The sequence below is a fragment of the Eubalaena glacialis genome, chromosome 3 (genome assembly GCF_028564815.1).
Source record: "Eubalaena glacialis isolate mEubGla1 chromosome 3, mEubGla1.1.hap2.+ XY, whole genome shotgun sequence".
Lineage (NCBI taxonomy): Eukaryota > Metazoa > Chordata > Mammalia > Artiodactyla > Balaenidae > Eubalaena > Eubalaena glacialis.
The window spans coordinates 170,706,439-170,728,048 of record NC_083718.1 but is presented as its reverse complement, the minus strand read 5'-3'; the positions used below and the strand labels follow the sequence as shown (position 1 = coordinate 170,728,048).

The 21,610-nt window shown below is 41.1% G+C and overlaps 1 protein-coding gene and 2 non-coding genes across 15 annotated transcripts in view; all 3 read right to left on the bottom strand.

The window, feature by feature from the left end:
- PUM1 (pumilio RNA binding family member 1) overlaps window positions 1-21,610 on the bottom strand; it is a 127,832-nt gene that overhangs the window by 3,631 nt on the left and 102,591 nt on the right. For 8 of the 13 annotated variants that reach the window (XM_061184581.1, XM_061184587.1, XM_061184584.1 and 5 more), the window contains 7 exons: window positions 17,887-18,154; window positions 16,437-16,566; window positions 14,492-14,626; window positions 10,436-10,573; window positions 7,368-7,493; window positions 6,071-6,192; window positions 1,354-1,546 (listed from right to left, as the gene is read on the bottom strand). In XM_061184581.1, coding sequence (XP_061040564.1) covers window positions 1,354-1,546; window positions 6,071-6,192; window positions 7,368-7,493; window positions 10,436-10,573; window positions 14,492-14,626; window positions 16,437-16,566; window positions 17,887-18,154 — 1,112 coding nt within the window. Of the gene's footprint in view, window positions 1-1,353; window positions 1,547-6,070; window positions 6,193-7,367; window positions 7,494-10,435; window positions 10,574-10,605; window positions 10,722-14,491; window positions 14,627-16,436; window positions 16,567-17,886; window positions 18,155-21,610 lie in introns of those variants that run through there. The other 5 variants (XM_061184583.1, XM_061184589.1, XM_061184586.1 and 2 more) reach the window with 2 other exon arrangements.
- On the bottom strand, window positions 398-482 carry LOC133089273 (small nucleolar RNA SNORD103/SNORD85). Its single transcript, XR_009700648.1, has one exon. It is a non-coding gene; the product is annotated as a small nucleolar RNA SNORD103/SNORD85 (small nucleolar RNA).
- LOC133089272 (small nucleolar RNA SNORD103/SNORD85) lies at window positions 13,492-13,576 on the bottom strand. Its single transcript, XR_009700647.1, has one exon. It is a non-coding gene; the product is annotated as a small nucleolar RNA SNORD103/SNORD85 (small nucleolar RNA).

Here is a 21,610-nt window from a genome sequence, read left to right as displayed (position 1 = left end):
GTTCAGGGCTTTATTCCGATATCACTCTCTTGGGGAGCCTTCTCTGCACCCCACATTAGAAGAGGCACCCTCCACATTCTCCCACAGCTCTCCCCAGCACTTCCCCAGCATCGGTGTAACCATCTACGACACTGTTGTGTCTACCAACACAGTGCCCTGGTGAAGGAGTGCTTGCTGTAGAGCATGCGTGCTTGTTAACTATTTGTTGAATGAATGAATGAACTCCCAACGTGCCGTGTGTCTCCAACATTCCCTCTGCCTTCACCAGCGTCTTGACATGCCTATCTGAGTCGCACGGCTTAAGGACTTTGGACTCCCCAGCCTTCAATTGCCATTGCTGACACCAGCGCAGTGTTCTGTTGTGTTCTGTTTTGAAGTGGAAGTGGTGGGTGCCTTGTCTGGCTCAGAACTCGAGTCCATAACAATGATTCTCATTACTGAACTTTGTTCTCAGAGAGGGCAAGTGGCTCATCATTGCCAGACCACGGCCATCCCCTCCACCGAGAAGGGCTGAGTGAGTTCAGAGCCCAAAGGCTGAGGGTTCAGATCAGCAGCACCTGAAGGCTCACGGCACTGCCTAGCGCAGACACAGTGTGGCACACCTGCCTGTGGGCTGGTCAGACTTCCCGGGCCCCGTGGTCTGTGTGGGGCCCGCTGGACCTGCTCCATGACTGCTCTGAGGCCATCGGCCTCTTCACGTGCTTTCTGTGCCAGCTCCCACTCACAGCACCCAACAGTTCAGATTTCTGTCCCTTTTTTCCTAACTCCTCTGTAGCCCAGACTTCTCCTCCTGCAAAGCCTCCCCTCAAAGCCTCGGGCACGTGCTCTCACATCTCACCACTGCTTCCCGTCACCCTTCCCCACGCGTGCTCCGTGGGCAGGGCTCAGTCTCCGCCATCTCTGTGCTGACGTCTGGCACACAGTGGGCACCAGGTCAACGTGCCAGGCCAGGCGCTGCCCTTGGCAGGCGCTCATTCAGTAAACGGTGGTGGAATGAATGATGAAAGGGAAGAGGGAGGAAAGGAAATAAGGCAAGCAGGTTGATTTGCTGAACTGAGAAGCTGGTCTCATAGGAGCCAAGGGGTAGAAACATGGGCTTAAGATCGGGGAGGGGACTCCCTCACAAAGACTGAGTTTAACACTCACACCAGTGAGTTACTGATAGAGGGCCGGCAAACACAGGGATAATGGCCATTCCAGATAAAAGGAAAAAGAAGCATAGCATGAGACACAATCCAGTGACAAACTCTGCAAAAAGAAGCAAGATGCCCACCCTCCTTTGCATTTCAGAAATGAGAAGAACCAAGAGCCCTGCACTTTCTCTCTGGTTGAGATCTGCACAAACTGGCCTACCTTATGCATGACGATCTTCCTCTGGGCTGGCTCTGCCACATCAATCATCTTCTGGACCACATAGTTGGCATACTGGTCCTTCATCATGGTGTATAAGGCACTGTGGGGACCATCGTTCATGGTGCACACCTCGTCGATGAGCACAGCACGCTCCGTACGGGAGGCATGAGTGACACACTTCTCCACAACATTGCTGTAATGAGATAAATCCAGGGACAACTCTTAGAGGGACCCTGTTAGGCTGTGCTTGTCTGGCCTCTGCCCTGACCTCAGGATCAGCAGCAAAAGAGCTCTTAATATTTTTGGAAGATTAATTCCTGATCTGTTTGGCTCTATGAGACTCTACCTTTGCCATCTGTGACTTCCAAAGTGAACCATGGCCGAGACCAGGTCTTGGAGGATACCAGGCCCAACTCTCTAACAGGTGAGGGTAACAAGCCCAGGTAAGTGAAGGTTCACAAGACTGGTTAACTGCTGAATTGGTTAATGAGCATAATTTCAACAGGTATCAGAATCTATCAATTCTTTGCTAACCTCTGTGAGCTTAATGAGGCCAGGAACAAGTCTCACTTACATCTAGATCCCTAGTGCCAAGCACAGAGCCTGGCACTACAGACTTGGTCTACAGACTTATTGGGTGAAGGAATATACAAGTAGGAACCACAGCCCTCATTCAACTACTTCACGCTGCCTCTGAAGAACAAGAAGAACCCCCAGGAATGTCCGCATTTCTAAACACTTCACAGATCTATCATCTTGGGAAAGGAAAAAAAGAAATGTGGTTATTACATTAAATCAGAGTTCTACAATCCAGAGGGACTGTAGCAGCTGATGAAATTACACCTGGCCATGCTCAAGGGCACTCACCATCCAGGAGTGATTGACTACTCGTGAATGTTTGGTTTTGTTAAGTCAGCACTACTCTGCATCTGTGGCTCTGTGGGTATGAGGAAGTTGTGTGATGTCAAAGAACAAGAACAATACTTATTCTTTGTATTTGTATTATTGGAGCCAATACTTCGCAGAGAGAGCATTTGGTAGGTGGGCCTCGCAAAGAGTTCATGACTGGGGGAAGAGCTGCTCTGGATCATAGGACACTCAGGTAGAAAAGGAACTTTCAAACCTAGCTAATGCAGAAAGCTCTTTTCTGACAATCCTGAAAGATGGCCATTTAGCCTCTGCTTGGGAATTTCCAGTGATTTGGAAGTGATTCTAGGGCATCCTACCATACGAGTGAATGGCTTTGTTAAACATTCTTTACATACTGAAATAAAATATGCTTCCCTGAAATTTCACCCATTTGTCTTAATTTTGCCTTCAAGGGCTGAAAAAAGGATGTGTATACCCACTCCAGAAGCACCAAAAAAGCAGAGATAGTGTCTTACTCCTTCTTTCAAAGGCCAGCCCCCTCAATAACTGAACAGTCATCACAAATAACCATCACCAGAACAAGTCCCTATTCCAGAGGTTTTTAAACCATAAGAGGGTGTTGCTTCCATGGAGCTCTGAAAGGACCCTCTCCATGTTACCTGATTTAGCGTACTGAGTATTTATTATTCACATGCTTTTATTTAGAAAACAAAATTCTCAAGCTAAAAATGTCCGAGAACTACCATCCTACCAGATATTTTTTCGATCTTCCTTCTTAAGATACACAGAGTAAATCAAATCTGATAATCAATCAGGTTTAATTAAGACAACAGCCTCTCCCTTCTGATACAGCAGCAATATGGGAAAACTTTTACCCCCACCTTCCTTCCACAGTACTATGCAATTCTAGCACGAGCTGAAGGTGTGGCATGTGGAAGTGAATCTCCTAATAGCCACCGCCTTCTCCCTTAGCAGAAAAGGGAGTTAAGACATTACTGAGCTGGTTCAGTAGCACAAAGCCAGTCACGATCTCCAAATGTTCAGGTAAAGAACTCATCACTTTTTAGAACTGCCTGGCTGAGTTGTACCTTCAATCACCCGAGGCCTGCTTCCCCTACAAAGTGGTCAGGATTAGAATAGGATTTTCTACTAAACTAGGTTGCAGACAGGACACACATTCTTCTGGGTGGAGGACTGAATCCTCAGCAGTGACCTGTCTTCCAAGAAAGTAAGCAGGTAGATCAGCTACCACCACTTGGTAGGATCACCGATCAGGATCCCACTTGGCCAAAGGCTTCCTTCCACCTTAACACACAATCCATACTGTTCCAGTCTTTAAAGTCTATTCTAGCGTTTCTGAAACTGTGGTTCCCAACCCATTTATGGCTGAGGAAATCAACTTAGTGATCTGCGACTGGTTTTTTCTTTTAATGAAACAGAATAGTAAGTGTCAGAATTAATTATGAGCAATATATCTTCAGTTACGTGTGTATGCACATGCCTATGCACTCAAAGTCAATGAAAAATTTACTTTGTGTTCCGTATTACCATCCAAAATGTCATAAGGTCACTAATCTGTTTAATTGATTTGTTTCTATTATTTGATTTTCAAATTTACTGGCTCCTTCTTCTGTTATCTCTAATTTACTGTTGAAGCCATACAGTGAATTTTATTTCAGATGTTATATTTTTCTACTCTATAATTTCCATGTTATTCTTTCTATAATAAAGCTTCTAGTTCTCTACTAACATTTATCTTTCCATTTCATTACAAGCATATTTTCCTTTACATCCTTGAGTATAATTAAAATACTTTATAATACTTTAAATACTTTAAAATAGAGTATTTTAAATACTAATTACTTCAAAATATAATAACTTTATAAAATGCTTTATAATCCTGCTCTGCTAACTCCAACATCTGGGTGGTATAAAACTATTCATTGGGGTTTTTTCTAATTTTTTTTTCTTGAGTATAGGCCACATATTCCTGTTATCTAGACGTGGCAAATGATGCACTGTATAAACAGTTCTGTCATATTCCTCCTAAGAGTGTTACTCCTTCACCGCCCCCCCCTTTTTTGTACGCAGTTAACTTGGCTGAACAAAAACTGCAAAATTCTCCCATGCAGTAGGCAGCAGATGAAACCTCAGTTCAATTCTTTTAGCCTTAGTTGGGTTGCCTCGAGTTTGTCCCATACAAATGAGGTTCAGGAGTCAACCAGATATTTAGAAAGTTTAAATTTAGGTTTCCTCCTCTTCCCTGGTTCTCTTTCCAGGATTTCTCCCCTGTCATTTTGTCACTCCCATGGTCATCATTTTGTAACTTTCCTAATTATAGTCAATACCGTATTATAAATTTCAAAGTTGCTAACAGGCTAGATCCTTAATGGTTCTCAACATAAAAATGATAATTATGTGACATAACAGCTAATGCTACTGTAAGAATCATATTACAACATATAAATGTATCAAACCAACACGTTGTACACCTTGAACTTGCACGATGTTACGTGTCAATTATATATCTCCCCCTCCCCAAAAAAAGGAGGGGGAGGAGGACAGGGAAGTTTCCCCAGTGCAATTAACCTTCTTCCAGGTATCAACAACCTCCCCTACTCCTCTCTGGTTATCTCCCTGCTCTCTAATGTCTTCAGGTAGTTTTGGGCATTTTGTCAACAATTTATTAGTTGTTATCTGTGAGAGGACTGGGCCCAAAGTAGCTACTCGGTCATTATCAGAACACAACTCTATTATAATATTAATACTTAACACTATATCCAAGAGTGAGATATTAAATACACTGAACAAGAAAGTAAATAGGACAGCAACCCCAAAAAAAGAACTAAGAGATTCTGTCCCCTAGTTCCCTGATCCTGGCAAATGTCCAAAAAAAGCAATACAGGGTCTAAGAGATGACCCTGATGTGCTTAGGCTGTTGAGACACTGGATCTGTGGGTGCTTTTATTTCTTTTCTCTGTTTTCCATGCTGTAATGTTATAAGATTTCACAAATTAAAAGAACAATTTAAAAACATCAAGGTTGTATGAGTCACACCTGCCTTGCAATTTATTTTAAAAACTAGAGAAGAAAAATATTCCAAAAATACAGAATACTATGTTATGTGTATGATAGGATATACAGACTCTACTCAGAATATCACACCACTAAGCCGCTGGAGGGCCATTCATTCGGCTGCACCTGGTCTTAGTTGTGGCATGTGGGATCTTTACTTGTGGCATGCGAACTCTTAGTTGCAGCATGCGGGATCTAGTTCCCTGAGCAGGGATCGAACCCGGGTCCCCTGCATTGGGAGCGCAGAGTCTTAGCCACTGGACCACCAGGGAAGCAACAATTTCTTCTCCAACCTCTGCCACTTATAAGTTACCTAAGACATCTTTCACAACCTGGGAATAACTAGTACATATTATTCTTGGGCTGGTATGATATGAAGACTGAAAAGAGATTTTTAAAAATACTAAGGCCTATATATAGATATGGTCACCTGCCCCTTAATTCAGGTATCAAAGAGGAAACTGAGTAAAGAACATTTCACAATTCCAAACAAGTAAGTTACTAAAATACCCAGTTTACCAAAGTACAAAATGTATATGCTTTAGAAACATATTCCCCAAATTTCAAAGTGGGTAACTCTGGGGGAGTGAGGAGCCCACTAAGAGATGTCTTATGTTTCATACTTTGTAGTAGAACTCTTTGACTTTTTTAGCTATGTATACTTTGAGGAAAACAAACATTAAAACAAAAAAAGTATGAAAATTTCTCTAGAGCTGAAATACTATTTAATAATCTCTTCTGGAAAACAGTCCGAGTAATTCAAAGCACATACCTTGCAAATTTGTGCTGACTCAATACAAGTACATTCCCTCGAATTTCTGCTACAATTTTACTTTTATCCTCAGGACGACCATGCTCCAATACATGCTGGATTACATAATTTCCATATTGATCCTATTTGAGAAACAACAAGAGAAATTTTTAAATTTATATATAAACAGGCTCTATGTTACTTAAATCCTTATATCTAATCAACACCTATCTTCCTGTAAGACCATGATGGCTTACCTGAACACTAATGAACACATAAAAATTTTTTAAATGGATAGGTAGTGACAATTTTTCCCTGTCATTACAAAACAGGAACACATTATTACTAGACAATGGAATGTTTCTATATATATATTTATGCCCAAAGGTCCCAGTCAGGGTCTTCATAAAGTACTATACACAAAAAAGTAGGCCTCTTCTCATTTAAAAAAAATAAAAAAAGAAGAGAAAGTAGGTGGGAGTAAAGAGCTATTTTTCTCTCTAACAGAAATATACAAATGGGTCTCTGCGCCTGTCTTTAACAAAGAAAAACTGGAAATACTCACAACACCTAATTAAATAACATCACAAGCACACAATGGAGATACTCATCTAAAGTGAAAGATGCTTTGAAAGAATAAGTGTGTGAGAGCAAGGAATTCCAAAGGCAGAAACATTTATTTGTAAGATGTAAAAAATTTAAAATGCACATATAATGCTTTTTAAGAAGCGCCTATGCCAAATGTGCCTGCTTCTGGACAGCAGGGTTATGGGTGGTCTCTTCTGTTCTGCTGCTACTTTCTGTACTTTCAATCTTTTCCACAATGAATATTTAATACACTTATAATCTCACATCTCTCACCAAAACAAGCAACAAACACTGCCCAAAAAATTGCTTCAGGACAACATACTCTATGTAGAAAGTGTTCAAATAGTATGATATGGGAAACAATTTTAGTAGAAGCAAGACAAAGTACCAAAACTAGAAAGAAGAAATCAACTAATCCACTTAGTTCATTTGCAAAGATGAAACTGATAGACTAAGTGGCCACAGCTAGCTTAATCCATGACAGAGTTCTGGCTTTTGACAGTTCTTGGCAGATCTCTTGATGAATCAGAGGTAGATCTCAACTCCAAGGCCAGGGTTCTACTCATTACCCCTATTCATAAAACACGAACCAGGCTGGTGCAAATGAAAACTTGCCCAGAGCTTCAATGGGCATTTTAAGCACATTAACCTCTTCTGGAACAGATACCTGTGCTGAGAAAACACAAAAGCCCACAGGTGTTTGCAGTTACTCTACTGGCAACTCCACTACCTGTACAAGTTGCTCTGTGTGCTGGTGAAGCTCCTCTAAAATAGGGAGTGTCTGGTCAGGGAGACAGTGCTCCAGGATCCTCTGAATCACTCGGCAGCCATAAGGATGTGTGGACAAAGCAAACACCTAGGGCAGACCAACACAAACAAGAAAGCCAAAAATAACAGTTGCCACTTTCAGTGCTTCAGTATTGTTAACATACATTATCCCATTAATCTTCCCAATGACCTTGAGAGATAGTCATGATTATTCTCAGTATACAGATAAGAAAACTGAAGCTCCTAGAAGTTTACATAATGTGCCTACAGTCATATAGGTAGTAAATGACAGAGCCAGGATTTTATTTCCTACTCTGACTCCAAAGCCCAAATTATAAGTATGGCATTTAAGTTCTCTCTACGTACAATAAGGTGAGCATGTATGTGTGAGGATAAACTCATTTCTTAAACCCATTCTAGGAATTCATAGATGTACATAAATTCAGAGCTAAGAAGGACCTTATTGAGAAAAAGTTTATTTAGAAAGGAACAGAGAATTGGTCAAGGTCATAGAAAACACACTTAGTTAAGAGTCCACAGTGTCAAAGGATGGGTTTAAAAACAGAAAAAAGAAGGGCTGGGATCAAAGCCTGAATGCTTTCACATAACTACACTGTAATGTTCTGAATTTTAGCTTTATAAAAACGCTAAACACTCACAGTCTGGAACAACTTGACTTATTTCACTCAACATTATGTTTCAAATATTTACTTATAATACTGTGGGCTTCTATCGTTTATTCTGTATATCTGTATAGTATAATGTTGGGAAAGTACGTGGTTTGTTTTTTTGGGGGGTTCCAATCCTCTCCTGATGGACATCTGGTTTATTTAGTCTTTTCCTATTACGAGAATAATGCTGCTTTAAACATGTCTAAATACATCTCATGGTGTACATGACCAAACATTTCATCAGGTATATACCTAGGCCAGGAGTGCTAGATCACAAGAAATATAAACGTTGAACTTTAAAAGATACTAAATTATTTTCCAAAATGGGTCTATTCCCACCAGCAGTGTATCCAGATCTCACATCCCTGCCAGTACATAGCAACCAATGGTAGAAAATGGTCTACGGGACTTCCCTGGGGGTCCAATGGTTAACACTCCACGCTTCCACTGCAGGGGGGCACAGGTTTCAATCCCTGGTTGGGAAACCGAGATCCCACAAGCCACATGGTGCGGCCAAAAACAAAAAGAGAGAGAGAGAAAAGAAAGAAAATGGTCTACTATCTGTGGTCTTATTTTGCATTTTCCTGATTACTAATGGAATTTATTTTTTCATTTGTCTACCAGCAATTTGTGTTTCTTCTGTCTATTCAGGCTTTAGGCCCATTTTTGCATTAATTTGTATTGTTCTCCTTGATTTCAGGAGTTCTTTATATATTCTGGTTATCAATTCGTTGGCATTTTCCATCTTGAAAATATTCTCTCCCATTCGGTGGCTTAATCCTTTTACTTTCCTGTATATTTCACACACACACACAAATGTAAAGATAAACAGATCTACTCTTTTTTTTATTAACTCAGAAAATCCCAATAATCCTCAAGTTAGTGTCTGTAATCTACTTAACCACTGCAGTTTAAGTGAGCAAACCCCAAAACCTAAACAATTCTAAAATCCCATTTCGATCTAGGCTTTAGCAGTACCCATGACTACACCTGAAAATCTATTTGGTATTTCCAATTTTTCCCTTTTCAAAAACAAAAACAATTTCACACACCCAAAAAGATGTATTTTACTCTCTTGTCCCACCTAGCTTAGGAGACTGGGAGAAGGTTGTTTTTTGGCAAAAGAAATTAATGATAATAGCCAATTAAGGGGCAATTCGGGAAAAACTAGGGTATGACAAAATATCAACTCTGCTTGGAGGTTGGTGCTAAAAGCACACTAGTCCTTACGATATATAAGTAAATAGGAGAAACTGGAAGCTATCTCTGGTTGTGTGCCACTTAACAGAGTTCAAACCAACCTGATCACTGCCCCACCCAACCCCCCAAAATTAAGGAGCACCTTGTTATTTTAAAGACGTAGTGACACATAACCTATAAGATCAGTTCTGTAAATGACCTAAATTTTAAAACATGATAAAAACTTTTAAATATCAAGATAAATAGTACTTAACCAAAGGAAAAAATTTATCCTTCAAATATCTGATGACAGCTCTATTTACAATAGCCAGGACCTGGAAGCAACCTAAGTGTCCATCATCGGATGAATGGATAAAGAAGATGTGGCACATATATACAATGGAATATTACTCAGCCATAAAAAGAAATGAAATGGAGGTATTTGTAATGAGGTGGATGGAGTTAGAGTCTGTCATACAGAGTGAAGTAAGTCAGAAAGAGAAAAACAAATACAGTATGCTAACACATATATATGGAATCTAAGGGGAAAAAAAAAGGCCATGAAGAACCTAGTGGCAAGACGGGAATAAAGACACAGACCTACTAGAGAATGGACTTGAGGATATGGGGAGGGGGAAGGGTGAGATGTGACAGGGTGAGAGAGTGTCATGGACATACATACACTACCAGATGTACAACAGATAGCTAGTGGGAAGCAGCCGCATAGCACAGGGAGATCAGCTCGGTGCTTTGTGACCACCTAGAGGGGTGGGATGGGGAGGGTGGGAGGGAGGGAGATGCAAGAGGGAAGAGATATGGGAACATATGTATATGTATAACTGATTCACTTTGTTATAAAGCAGAAACTAACACACCATTGTAAAGCAATTATACTTCAATAAAGATGTTTTAAAAAAAAAAAAAAAATCTGATGACAGTACCTCATCCTGACATGAGCGGATATCTGCATTAATGATGGACAGAAGACCCACGGACAATTAAGGGAAGAACCTTGGGTGCACAGAGCTAGGTACCTGACCCCACTGAATAGGACTGCTACTTACTGCAGTCTAAAGTACACTAAGCCCTTGAGAACACTCCACAAACCCCATCCTGTTCTCTGCTCACAATGGAAACATCCATCAACTTGTTTCCCTTATTTCTTTCCTAAGGCACTTACCTGTCCCTTAAACGCATCGATGATAAACTGCAAAGATTGGGGTTGCACACATTCAATGCATTTCTGAACCACGTGATTGCCATTCTGGTCTTTCACACACTTCAGGACATGGCCATCTAGTTCCCGAACCATCTCATTCTATTGGAGACAAGGAAAGAAAGCACCACCAGAATCACAGAGAGCAAACACCTGGACGGTCAACGTTCTCCTCACCAAACACAAAAGCACCGAGCAGGGAATCCACGACAATGAAAGTGGGACAACTCAGCTGTAGCACTCTGACAACCTGGTAACAAACGAAGACGGAGTTTTTCCACATGTTAACAAACTTCCTATAATAATAACCAGTCTTTTTTTTTTTAATTTTATTTTATTTTGATTCTTTTCTTTTTTTTTAAATTAATTTATTTATTTGTTTTTGGCTGCACTGGGTCTTTGTTGTTGCACGGAGGCTTTCTCTAGTTGCAGAGAGAGGGGGCTACTCTTCGTGGCGGTGTGCGGGCTTCTCATTGCAGTGGCTTCTTTTGTTGCGGAGCACAGGCTCTAGGTGCACAGGCTTCAGTAGTTGTGGCTCGCGGGCTCTACAGCACAGGCTCAGTAGTTGTGGTGCATGGGCTTAGTTGCTCCACGGCATGTGGGATCTTCCCAGACCAGGGCTCGAACCCGTGTCTCCTGCATTGGCAGGAGGATTCTTAACCACTGTGCCACCAGGGAAGCCCAATAATAACCAGTCTTAACAAAAGTTCTCTAACTTGCAAAAGACCTCTCTGGGAGTTACCAAAAAAGTGCAGTCATCTTCAAATTATAAACGAGCCAATATCAAATCAACTACACTGTATTAGAGAATTTCACATACAATTCATCATGTTTTCCCATGAGAGCCCTGTAAAGTACATATTACTAAAAATGACAGTAGTTAATCTAGAGCTTACTCTAGGCTAAGCAGACCTCTAAGTGCTTAACGTGCTTTGACTCACAATCTGCCTCACAATCCTATGCAGTGGACACTATTACAGATGAGGAAATCAAGGCACAGACAAATCAGCTGACTTGTTAAAAATCACACACCTAGACTTGCTCCGATTCAAACCCAAGCAATCTGATTCCTGTGTGTGGCAAAACAGACCATGTCAGCAAACCACCTGTCAAATATTACCCTGCACACCTTCCTCCACCCATATATGTGAATATATGAAGATACTGAGTCTGAGAGGGGTTAAGTAATGTATTAAAACTACAGACAGTGACTGAATCAGAATTCTAGCCCGGTCTGTGGCTACAAAATGATCTTCCCACCAGGCCAGACTGACTGCAACGTCAGCTGGAGCAATACTCTCAGTTAATGAGAAGTGTCCAAGCTCAGGGAAATACAGAAGGCCAGGGACTTCCCTGGTGGCGCAGTGGTTAAGAATCCGCCTGCCAATGCAGAGGACATGGGTTCGAGCCCTGGTCTGGGAAGATCCCACATGCCACGGAGCAAATAAGCCGTGCGCCACAACTACTGAGCCTGAGCTCTAGAGCCCGCAAGCCACAACTACCAAAGCCCACGCGCCTAGAGCCCGTGCTCTGAAACAAGAAGCCACTGCAATGAGAAGCCCGCACACCGCAAAGAAGAGTAGCCCCCGCTCGCCACAATTAGAGAAAGCCCGTGTGCAGCAGTGAAGACCCAACGCAGCCAAAAATAAATAAATTAAACTTAAAAAAATAAATAATTTTTTTTAAAAAAGGCCAATGAGTAAGTGACTGTGTGTGTGTGTGTGTGTGTGTGTGTGTGTGTGTAGGTGTGTTGGGATTTTGACTGGACCCCATCCCCAAACTTGCTGTCTCAGGTCTCAGGCATCCTTAAGCTGAATACCTGTACCACGGCTGGGCCCTGGTACTTGCTGCCCAATTTCCTTGCTATATACAATCTCTATATATTAGTTCCACTGTGTTGACTCCATATTTATGGTAGAAGACTACAAGCCAGTTTATAATGGTGACATTTGTGAATGCAATGTCTTAAATCCCTGAGATGTTAAACATGTCAAAGCAACTAAACGATTTTCTAATTAAAGAAATTCAAGACTACAACGCCAGGGACTAAACCAGCAAAACACAAGAGACTCAGGAAAGTTTCCTGAAGCAATTAATCAAATGTCAGAAAAGAATAATTTATTACGGAAATATAATTATGGGAATGATAAATAGAGAAGGACGCCTATATAAAAATAAACACAAGGGACACTTCTAATAATCAAAATGAAGGGGAGGGGGCTTCCCTGAATATTTTCTTGAGCCCAAAGAGGTAAAAACTCCACTGGAGATGAGTTTATTTCAGCTAAAATACACTTACATCTGGAAAAGACTAAATTATTCATACCAGGAACAGTAGTTTAGACCCAGAACAAGAATCACAGAGAAACCAGACCAAGAAAAGATATGCAGGAATAGCAGGTAGAAAGAACAATTGCCAGGGGGAAAGGAAAGGGGGGTAAAAAACTACTACAACGTAGCCATTGGATCAGAAAAAAAAAAAAAAAAAAAAAAAAACAGTAAAATCTGAAAAGCTGGAGACAAAATCAACAATTTATCATAATCCTGGGGGAGGGCAAAGATGGGGAAAATACCTGGGAAACCGTAATTTCCTGCTTGCTTTCAGTAAGCGGGCAATATGGTCAAGAGAAGAAAAAAGTTCCATATTCAAATCAAACAAGAAAATTAAAGAGGAAAGATTCAGCCATCAAATTTTCATCCCTGACCATTCCAGGGAAAATTAAAACTGACAATGATCCGAACATTAAAAGAAAACAAACTAGTAGCTTCACCCCTGCTTCTAATTACTCACACACAGCACCCCTATTACTGCTGTATCTCCAGTATTGGGCACTAAATGAATGAACTCCCAACCTGCCGTGTGTCTCCAACATTCCCTCTGCCTTCACCAGCGTCTTGACATGCCTATCTGAGTCGCACGGCTTAAGGACTTTGGACTCCCCAGCCTTCAATTGCCATTGCTGACACCAGCGCAGTGTTCTGTTGTGTTCTGTTTTGAAGTGGAAGTGGTGGGTGCCTTGTCTGGCTCAGAACTCGAGTCCATAACAAAGATTCTCATTACTGAACTTTGTTCTCAGAGAGGGCAAGTGGCTCATCATTGCCAGACCACGGCCATCCCCTCCACCGAGAAGGGCTGAGTGAGTTCAGAGCCCAAAGGCTGAGGGTTCAGATCAGCAGCACCTGAAGGCTCACGGCACTGCCTAGCGCAGACACAGTGTGGCACACCTGCCTGTGGGCTGGTCAGGCTTCCCGGGCCCCGTGGTCTGTGTGGGGCCCGCTGGACCTGCTCCATGACTGCTCTGAGGCCATCGGCCTCTTCACGTGCTTTCTGTGCCAGCTCCCACTCACAGCACCCAACAGTTCAGATTTCTGTCCCTTTTTTCCTAACTCCTCTGTAGCCCAGACTTCTCCTCCTGCAAAGCCTCCCCTCAAAGCCTCGGGCACATGCTCTCACATCTCATCACTGCTTCCCGTCACCCTTCCCCACGCGTGCTCCGTGGGCAGGGCTCAGTCTCGGCCATCTCTGTGCTGATGTCTGGCACACAGTGGGCACCAGGTCAACGCGCCAGGCCAGGCGCTGCCCTGGGCAGGCGCTCATTCAGTAAACAGTGGTGGAATGAATGAATAAGAGGGTGCAAGTGAAGAAAACTGGAAGGTGGGTTGGAAAAAAGTTTTGTCTGTTGAGGTGGTCAGTTCAGGTAGAAGAAAAGGACAACCTTACCTGCTTCAGCTCTTGCCAAACAAAAAACCCACCTCTAAAATCACACCTACTAAAGACTAAGGTCTGGTCAAAGGGGAGAGTGTTTGAAACCACTGGTTTTAACACAAGACACTTGATCCACTATAAACTTACAAAATTAATTGCACGGTTCATGCCTGCCATGCACAGAAGGTAGCCACAAGCACCAAAGAAAAACTGTGAAAGAAAACTAAAGTAAAGACTGACAAACTTACGAGGTTCACTACATGTACCATGAAGAAACATCAAACACCAAGAGAAAAGTTAAAGGGGAAACTTACAATTACCTGCTGGTCTGAGGGAATAAACTCAAGAGCTTTCTGGATAACACGGCAGCCATACATCTGCAGTGCCAGTGACAGGACATGGCCTCGAATCCGTTCAGCCAAAGCCAGCTTCTGTTCAAGGCTGCCAAACTAGACATAATGTGTGGGTGAACACCATTACTTAGGTAGAAAGAAAGAAACCAGAGAAAGCAAAGCATTCATTATTCTGTATCAACCATTGGCATACCTCTTTTAGCCCTGTATTCTAAACCTTTTGTTTAAAAAGCCTTTGTTTCTTCAAACCAGTGGTTATCAGCCTCTGATTATGAGGAACTCTTTTTAATGTCAAAAAACTTCTCAGATATCCAACTGGAGTAGTTTCACTACTAGTATCTGCTAAACAAACAGGCAATTCCTCAAAGCTGCCCTTAACTCATCAATACTATTAAATATACCTATATGTCCAAGAGCATTTACATTTATTCTTAAAACAATAGTACATGTGCAAGACATTGTTTATTAAGGCTTTAGACAATGTCTGGGGAAGATTCAAGAACTTCTTGCAACAAATCTACATCACTTCAGTTGTCTGAGCCCCATAAGCTGAAAACGAGTTCTTCTTTCATCTCTATGAAGTTTAAGCCAAAGCACACATGCACACTGCTCTGAATATACTGTTCTATATTACTATAAGAATTGATAATGTCTGTTTATACAAGTCAACAGAATAGGGGGAAAGTTAGTAAAATCAAGGGGTATGACAGCACAATGTTAAAACTCTTCCTAGAATGTTTCTCCATCCCTGGCTTTTTATTTTCATTTGAATAGCATGTGAGACTGGAAGAGACTTTATGAATAAGGCTGCCCAACCCACTCATTTCCCATACAAGGGAACTGAAGTCCAGGGACGTTCTCTAAGCCAGAGAAGTTCTCTAGCTTGTCCCAAATCATACTGCTATAACCCACTGTTCATTCAGCCACCCCTAGCTGCATTAACCTCTGGAGCTGGAGATCTCTCTATTTTTATATCTGCATTCGAAAGTCAAAATTACAAGAGTCGTGTTTAGGTTGATTTCTTAATCCGTAGCTGGAGAATTCAGAGTCAAAGAACTTAGGTCTTTATGAGAAAAGCTGGGAAGATAGAGGCTGTGAGTGAGCCATTTTTTTAATCTTCACACAAACCAAACAAAATAAGATGTAAGAAGTTTACAAATTTCTTTTGTTGGGGGGCAGGTAATGTGCAGAGTTGCAGCATTTTCCCCCTGTACCAGATGTTTCATCTCAATGTTTCACTCCTTTCTGGATTTATAATGGGGTTGTTGATACCAGTACACCACAGCTACAATGGTTAGCAAAAAATCCCTGCCTTTCTGACATTTTAGGTTAGAAGAGGAAATAGACATTAATCCAATAATCTCGTTAATTCTTTCCAAGGAAAATGATAACAAGAGTGGACATTATCCACATTAATGAAGGAACAATAAGAAATCAAGGCTGAAGGATCACCCAAGAAGCAGCATTTAACAATCCTCATGACTGTGGTTTATGATGAAAAACACCAGAGTTGGTATTCAAAGATAATTCTCTAGGAATCCGTTTTTAAAAATTCATTTTCAGAACTTTACTGTGGTCCTGCTAAAATTATCTTACAAGGATTTTTCCTCCAAAAATGACATTTTTAGTGAAACTATTTTAGTAATCAGAAATATTGTGCGGGATCCTAAATGGGGAGAATGGTTCTACAAACACATTTCTAAAATACACTAGCATCATCTGCTTGGGTATTTAAATGATGCACTACTGCTAATGAATTGGAGAAACATTTAAATGTGCTTCAAAAAGACCACTCACGCTTCATTTTGAGGACTGGAATGAAATTGCAATTCTAAAAACAGCTAATGAAAATCAAAATGCTATGGAGACTGTCTAAAGTCAAAGGATAGAAAGAACAAAGGCTTACTTCAAAGAACTTCTGAATGACGTAATTTCCAAATACATCCACCATAAGCTGGTAAGCGGCCTGGAGGATTTCATTGAAGACAAGCTGGCGCTCAGCTGGTGTGGCACGCTCAAGTTTCAGCTGAATGAATCTGAAGCACATAGTAAAAAGGGCAATCACAGCATTTTGGGAAGACTTGGAAAGTATATAAAGATTAGCTCCATTTATATAATGTGTCAGTTCTGAAACTAAATGTATGTGTGTGCATGTGCATATACACACACGCACAACAGTGTTATTTAAATAAATCACTTGAGCTCACTTCAAATTGAAGAATTACTGAAAAGGAAAAAAAAGTTATATTGTGAAGTATCCCCTAATTTAACTGAGCTTTTAGAAGTATATTTAAATTTTAGTATACTTCATTACAATAGGACATGTATTTATGTGTGGGATTGAGGGGGAGCTGAAAAGGGGGGGCAGGAAAAGAGAGAAGAGGGTGAAAGCAGCACAACACAGAGAGAACTCTACCGCACTTTTTCTTTTAGGAACCAGTCCAACATCAATAAACTCAAAGCCTATGGTCCTTATTATAGTCTTTAACTCACATTCATATGAAGCAGTACATATTTATTAATGATGTGGAACAGCTGTCATCTATGTGCAGTGTCTTTCTAAAGTAGTAGCTATTCAGTTTGCCTTTTTTAGCTCAGGTGACTATATCAGAAAAACCATGTTCTTCTCCCAACCTGGCCTTTAGGGTCTAAATATGAGAAATCCTTGCCCAGTAGCAAGCTGGCAGAACTTAAAGAGGAGGTAGGTTCTTTGGGAGTTGTTTTGGTGGAACTGTCAGAGAGAAAGAAAGAGAAAGGGAGAGAGAAGGATGGATGATGTCACCATAAATCTGCTTTTTCCTGAGGACCAGGGTCCCTTTCTGTGAAGTCCATTGGAACAGGGAGGGGTAACCAAAGCTAAGTTCTGTGCATCTTCTAACCTCTGTGCAGACTCTCACTTCTACAGAATGGAACAACAAAGGAAAGTGGCGGCACCATCTTACTCCTGCGCCCAGAGATCCAAATTTGCATTTGAATAGTGTCTCTTTGAGAGCAAGATTCTTAATAGTGATTAAAGTAGCAAAAGTGTACACATGTCTTTGTGTTAGTGTTTCTGTATTTCTTAAACATTCTGGGAGGTTCTCATGAACAAAGGAACACCAGACTAATCTTTCAGAAAGGTAAAAAGGTTTGTTTCAGCATGTGATCCAGATTACTAAATGGCTATTCTCAATCACTTGTGTATCTGGTGACTCTCATAGCCACATCCCTCTGAAATAAGTAACAGGAAGCATACTAAAAAGCAAACTTTGTTTCAATTATTATATGGCAATTTACTTAATGTATACCTTATCTGAAGCATGGAATTTAAGGCATTAAGATTTCAGTTACCTTAAGTGGCAAAGCCAAGTCCTCACCTGGACCCATGCTGGTCTTGGGAAAACTCCATTATATGCCCAGCAATCTCCCGCAGTTGTAAATTGGGATACCGGTTATTTCGAAAATCTTCCAAAAGCCTGCTCCTGCCAGAGGGCATGACATCAGACATTCCATATCGCAAACGGGAAGAGGAAAAAAGGGTGCTGCTGGGGCTGAAGAGGCTGGAGGCACTGCTGGCGCTGCGGTACTTGGCTTCAGCGCCTGGAGCAGCAGAGATGTATCTTCCACTGCCATTTGTGAGTCCTCCTGTTGGTTACAGAACAGGAGAACTCAACACTCATTCTTAACGAACTTTGTTCAAGAGAGGAAAAAGCATCCTATACATGAAATCCTGCATCACCTCTGATTTCTTTTCAATTCTGCTGCTTTTGTGTTAAGATTCAATTCTATTAGTGCCACGACTTTCGTAAGACAAACTCACCAAGCTGGAAGAAAACTTTTGCACAAAAATTGAGAGGGGAATGCTATTAACCATGGATAGGAGACTGCTAGCAATAATGGAGCACTGGTTCGTGTAGCCCTTAGTAAATAAAATGATGAGGAAAGGTCCTGCTGTGTGAACCAGCACCTGAGCACCGGGATCAGAAAAGACAAAATGCACAGAGACGTCAGTGGTTTTCCACTCTGATCTCTGTGGAGATTCCTGCCATCAGTGGATAATCCCCACTCCCATTTGAAACCCTCCCTTAAAAAAAAAAAAAAAAAAAATCTTTTTTTTTTTTTTTTTTAGGGAACCCAGATTAGTCTGTTTTATATAGTGGACCTCCCAAAAAAGCTTTGAAGGCATGGTTTTGCCACTAAATAGAAGTTTGAAAATCACTAAGGCAACCAAGGCCAAAGATTAGACATAAGGGATAGAAAAAAAGGATGTGTGCTTTGAAATGGAAGGTTTTCCAGTTCTTCACCAGGAATGGGCAGCACCTAACACCTTCTACTGGAACAGAGCCTGAAGTGATTGCAGTAGCAACAACTTTCAGGCTACCGATACTGCCGTTTTGACTGCTGACAAGGGAATAATCATTGTGAATCCGAGACACATAAAACAGAGATAAGACTGAAATGCCTATCAAAAGATAAAACAGAATTAAAAAATTATGAGTATATATTTTCAATTTTTTTTTTTACAATAGAGGGTTTTTTTTTAAACTTTAGATTGTACTATAAAAAGGATGTGAAGCTCTTTTTCTGTTTTTTCCCCCATTCCTACATTGCAAAGTAGATAAGAAATACCATTTAAACCACAAAGAGTGTAGGTAAATAACAATTCAGGAGCCATGAGAAAAGTCACCCGACATGAACTGCCTGTTAACTTCTACAGAGTTTTAATGAACGTCTGGTCTGGAGTTTAATGGTAGCTACAAAAAGATACTCAGCTTGGATTTCTCCACAGAATTCCAGGGCCCAGTTTCAAAGGTCTGGGTCTCAATGAAAACAGTGGAACTGAAAGGAAATGGCTCAACGTTAAATTTTGTTTAAATAGATAAATAAAAATAAAAACTACTTGCTGAGCATTTGTCCTATGCCAGGCTCTATGCTAGAAGTATTTCATATCCACTTTCTATCAAATTCTCACTGGCATTATGGAAAGGGAGTTTTTAATTCCCATTTATGTAACAGAAAATTAAGGCCCAAAGAGGTGAAATGCTTGTCCAAAGATACAAAACCCAAAATTATCATGGCCAGAATCTGTCACTGCCCTTGCAACTACACGAGACTCATTTTCAGACTCAGTTATATAATCTTCTTGTTCTAAAGCAGCGGTTCCCAACCTTTTTGGCACCAGGGACAGGTTTCGTGGAAGACAACTCTTCCACAGACAGGGCCGGGGGCGGGGGGTGGGGGGGGCGCAGGATGGTTCAGGTGGTAATGCAAGTGATGGGGAGGGATGGGGAGCGGCAGATGAAGCTTCACTCGCTTTGCCTGCCGCTTATGTCCTGCTGTGCAGCCCAGTTCCTAACAGGCTGCCGACCCTGTTCTAAAGGACATTGTTTTTCTTGTCAAAATTCCATAATATTTCTTAATCCAAAGGAAAACATTTCTTTAAGGAAAGGAGAGAGGAGGTTTATAAGAAAAGAGAATAGTAGCCATATGGCTGCTCTTCATTCCATTTCAAAAACAATTCTTTCTACCCTGGCTTGAGATAGGGGACAAACAGGCAAAGAGGTGGTAATCAGGCAAGTGAGCAGGTACTGGGAGAGTGTGATAATAGCAAGTAACTTGGTTTAGAAGAAGGAAGGGCATGAACATACAAAGCTTTGAAAACAATTTAAAGGTTAAGAACCTGGTCACTAACAAAGGCACTTAGGGAAAAGTAACATACCAACAGAGAAACAATCAAACTCTTAAAAGGCCTGACAAACATCCAAGTTAACATGCAAGGTAGGAGACAACAGCATTCTGCCTATGGAATGTGTATCTCTCTAAATAAACTCTCTTTCACTTTAAAAAAATAAACATGGAAGGTGGCCAGGTCCATGATGACAAGGCTGAATGACAGGAACCAACCCTGAGCACTGCCCTACCCCTATACTTCCAGTTATACGAGACAACAAATGCACTTATTGTTTAAGCCACTATTAGTTGGATCTTCTGTTACTGTGGCCAAAAGCATACTGACTAATCCATAACATAAAGGGCTGGAGTGACTACTGGGTAGATTTATACTCCTGCCCTGAAGTTTTGATTTTTGGCTTTGGTGTCCTTGGATGCCAGACAGGATACAAAGACACACATATACACACACAGCTTTTATTATTGAGAAAGGAAGTACACAAATCTGAAAAAGAAAATAAATTTCTCCAGGTACTATATTATAAATGGCAAACTAACAGTCAACAGGAATATTTTTGCTCAGGCCAAATAATTTTCTTTAAACATTAAACCAATGGTTAAAGTAAATTTTTGCTTAAAAATGTGGTTTTCTGGTTGTTTTTCAAAAGGTAGCTGGCAAATAGTAGACCATCATTATTTGTGGACTGCAGCTCCTTTATATGGGGAATATGCAGAAAGGTGTTTTCCAGTTCACTATAGTTTACACACCTACATGTGCTAATACCCAAATTACTATCCCCTGGAGATGGCCCCTGGAAGTGTTTGAATTTTAACCGCATTTTAAAAGGAACATTTCATGCAGGCTCTTTAAGGGAGCCTCGTAGTGATTTCACAAAGTTTTTCTAAAATATTTTGACAGTGGTGGATTTCATAGAGCTCTGTCCTATGACAACATTTCCACACAAATCAAAGGCTTAAATGTTTTGTGTATGTGCAGGTTTCCCGCTCCACATGTAAGGAGCGTGGAAGTCACCATTCCACCCTAACAACAAGCAAAAAGCTGAAAAATCAACAATTCTTCTTGGATCCACAAGAGAGAGGAAGACAGAGCAAACCACTGTCCCCAAGACTGGAGAGACAGACATACAGGTCATCACAGCTAACCAGACCAGGGACTCAAGTGGACACCACTGCCTGAACCAGTACCAGACTAGGAAAACCTGAACTGTAACTGACAAATTAAGAGGCTCAGTGTGGATGACCCTGAAATACACAACTCCAGCCTACTCAAACTATCCTGTTCCACTAAAGGGAGGAGGAAAAAAACTAAGAAACACTTGTGAAGTTGACAGTCTAGAGGCACAGGCTCACTAAAAGACTGAGACCTAATCATAGGTCTATAGAACGTTTCCCCTCCCCCCAGACCTCACC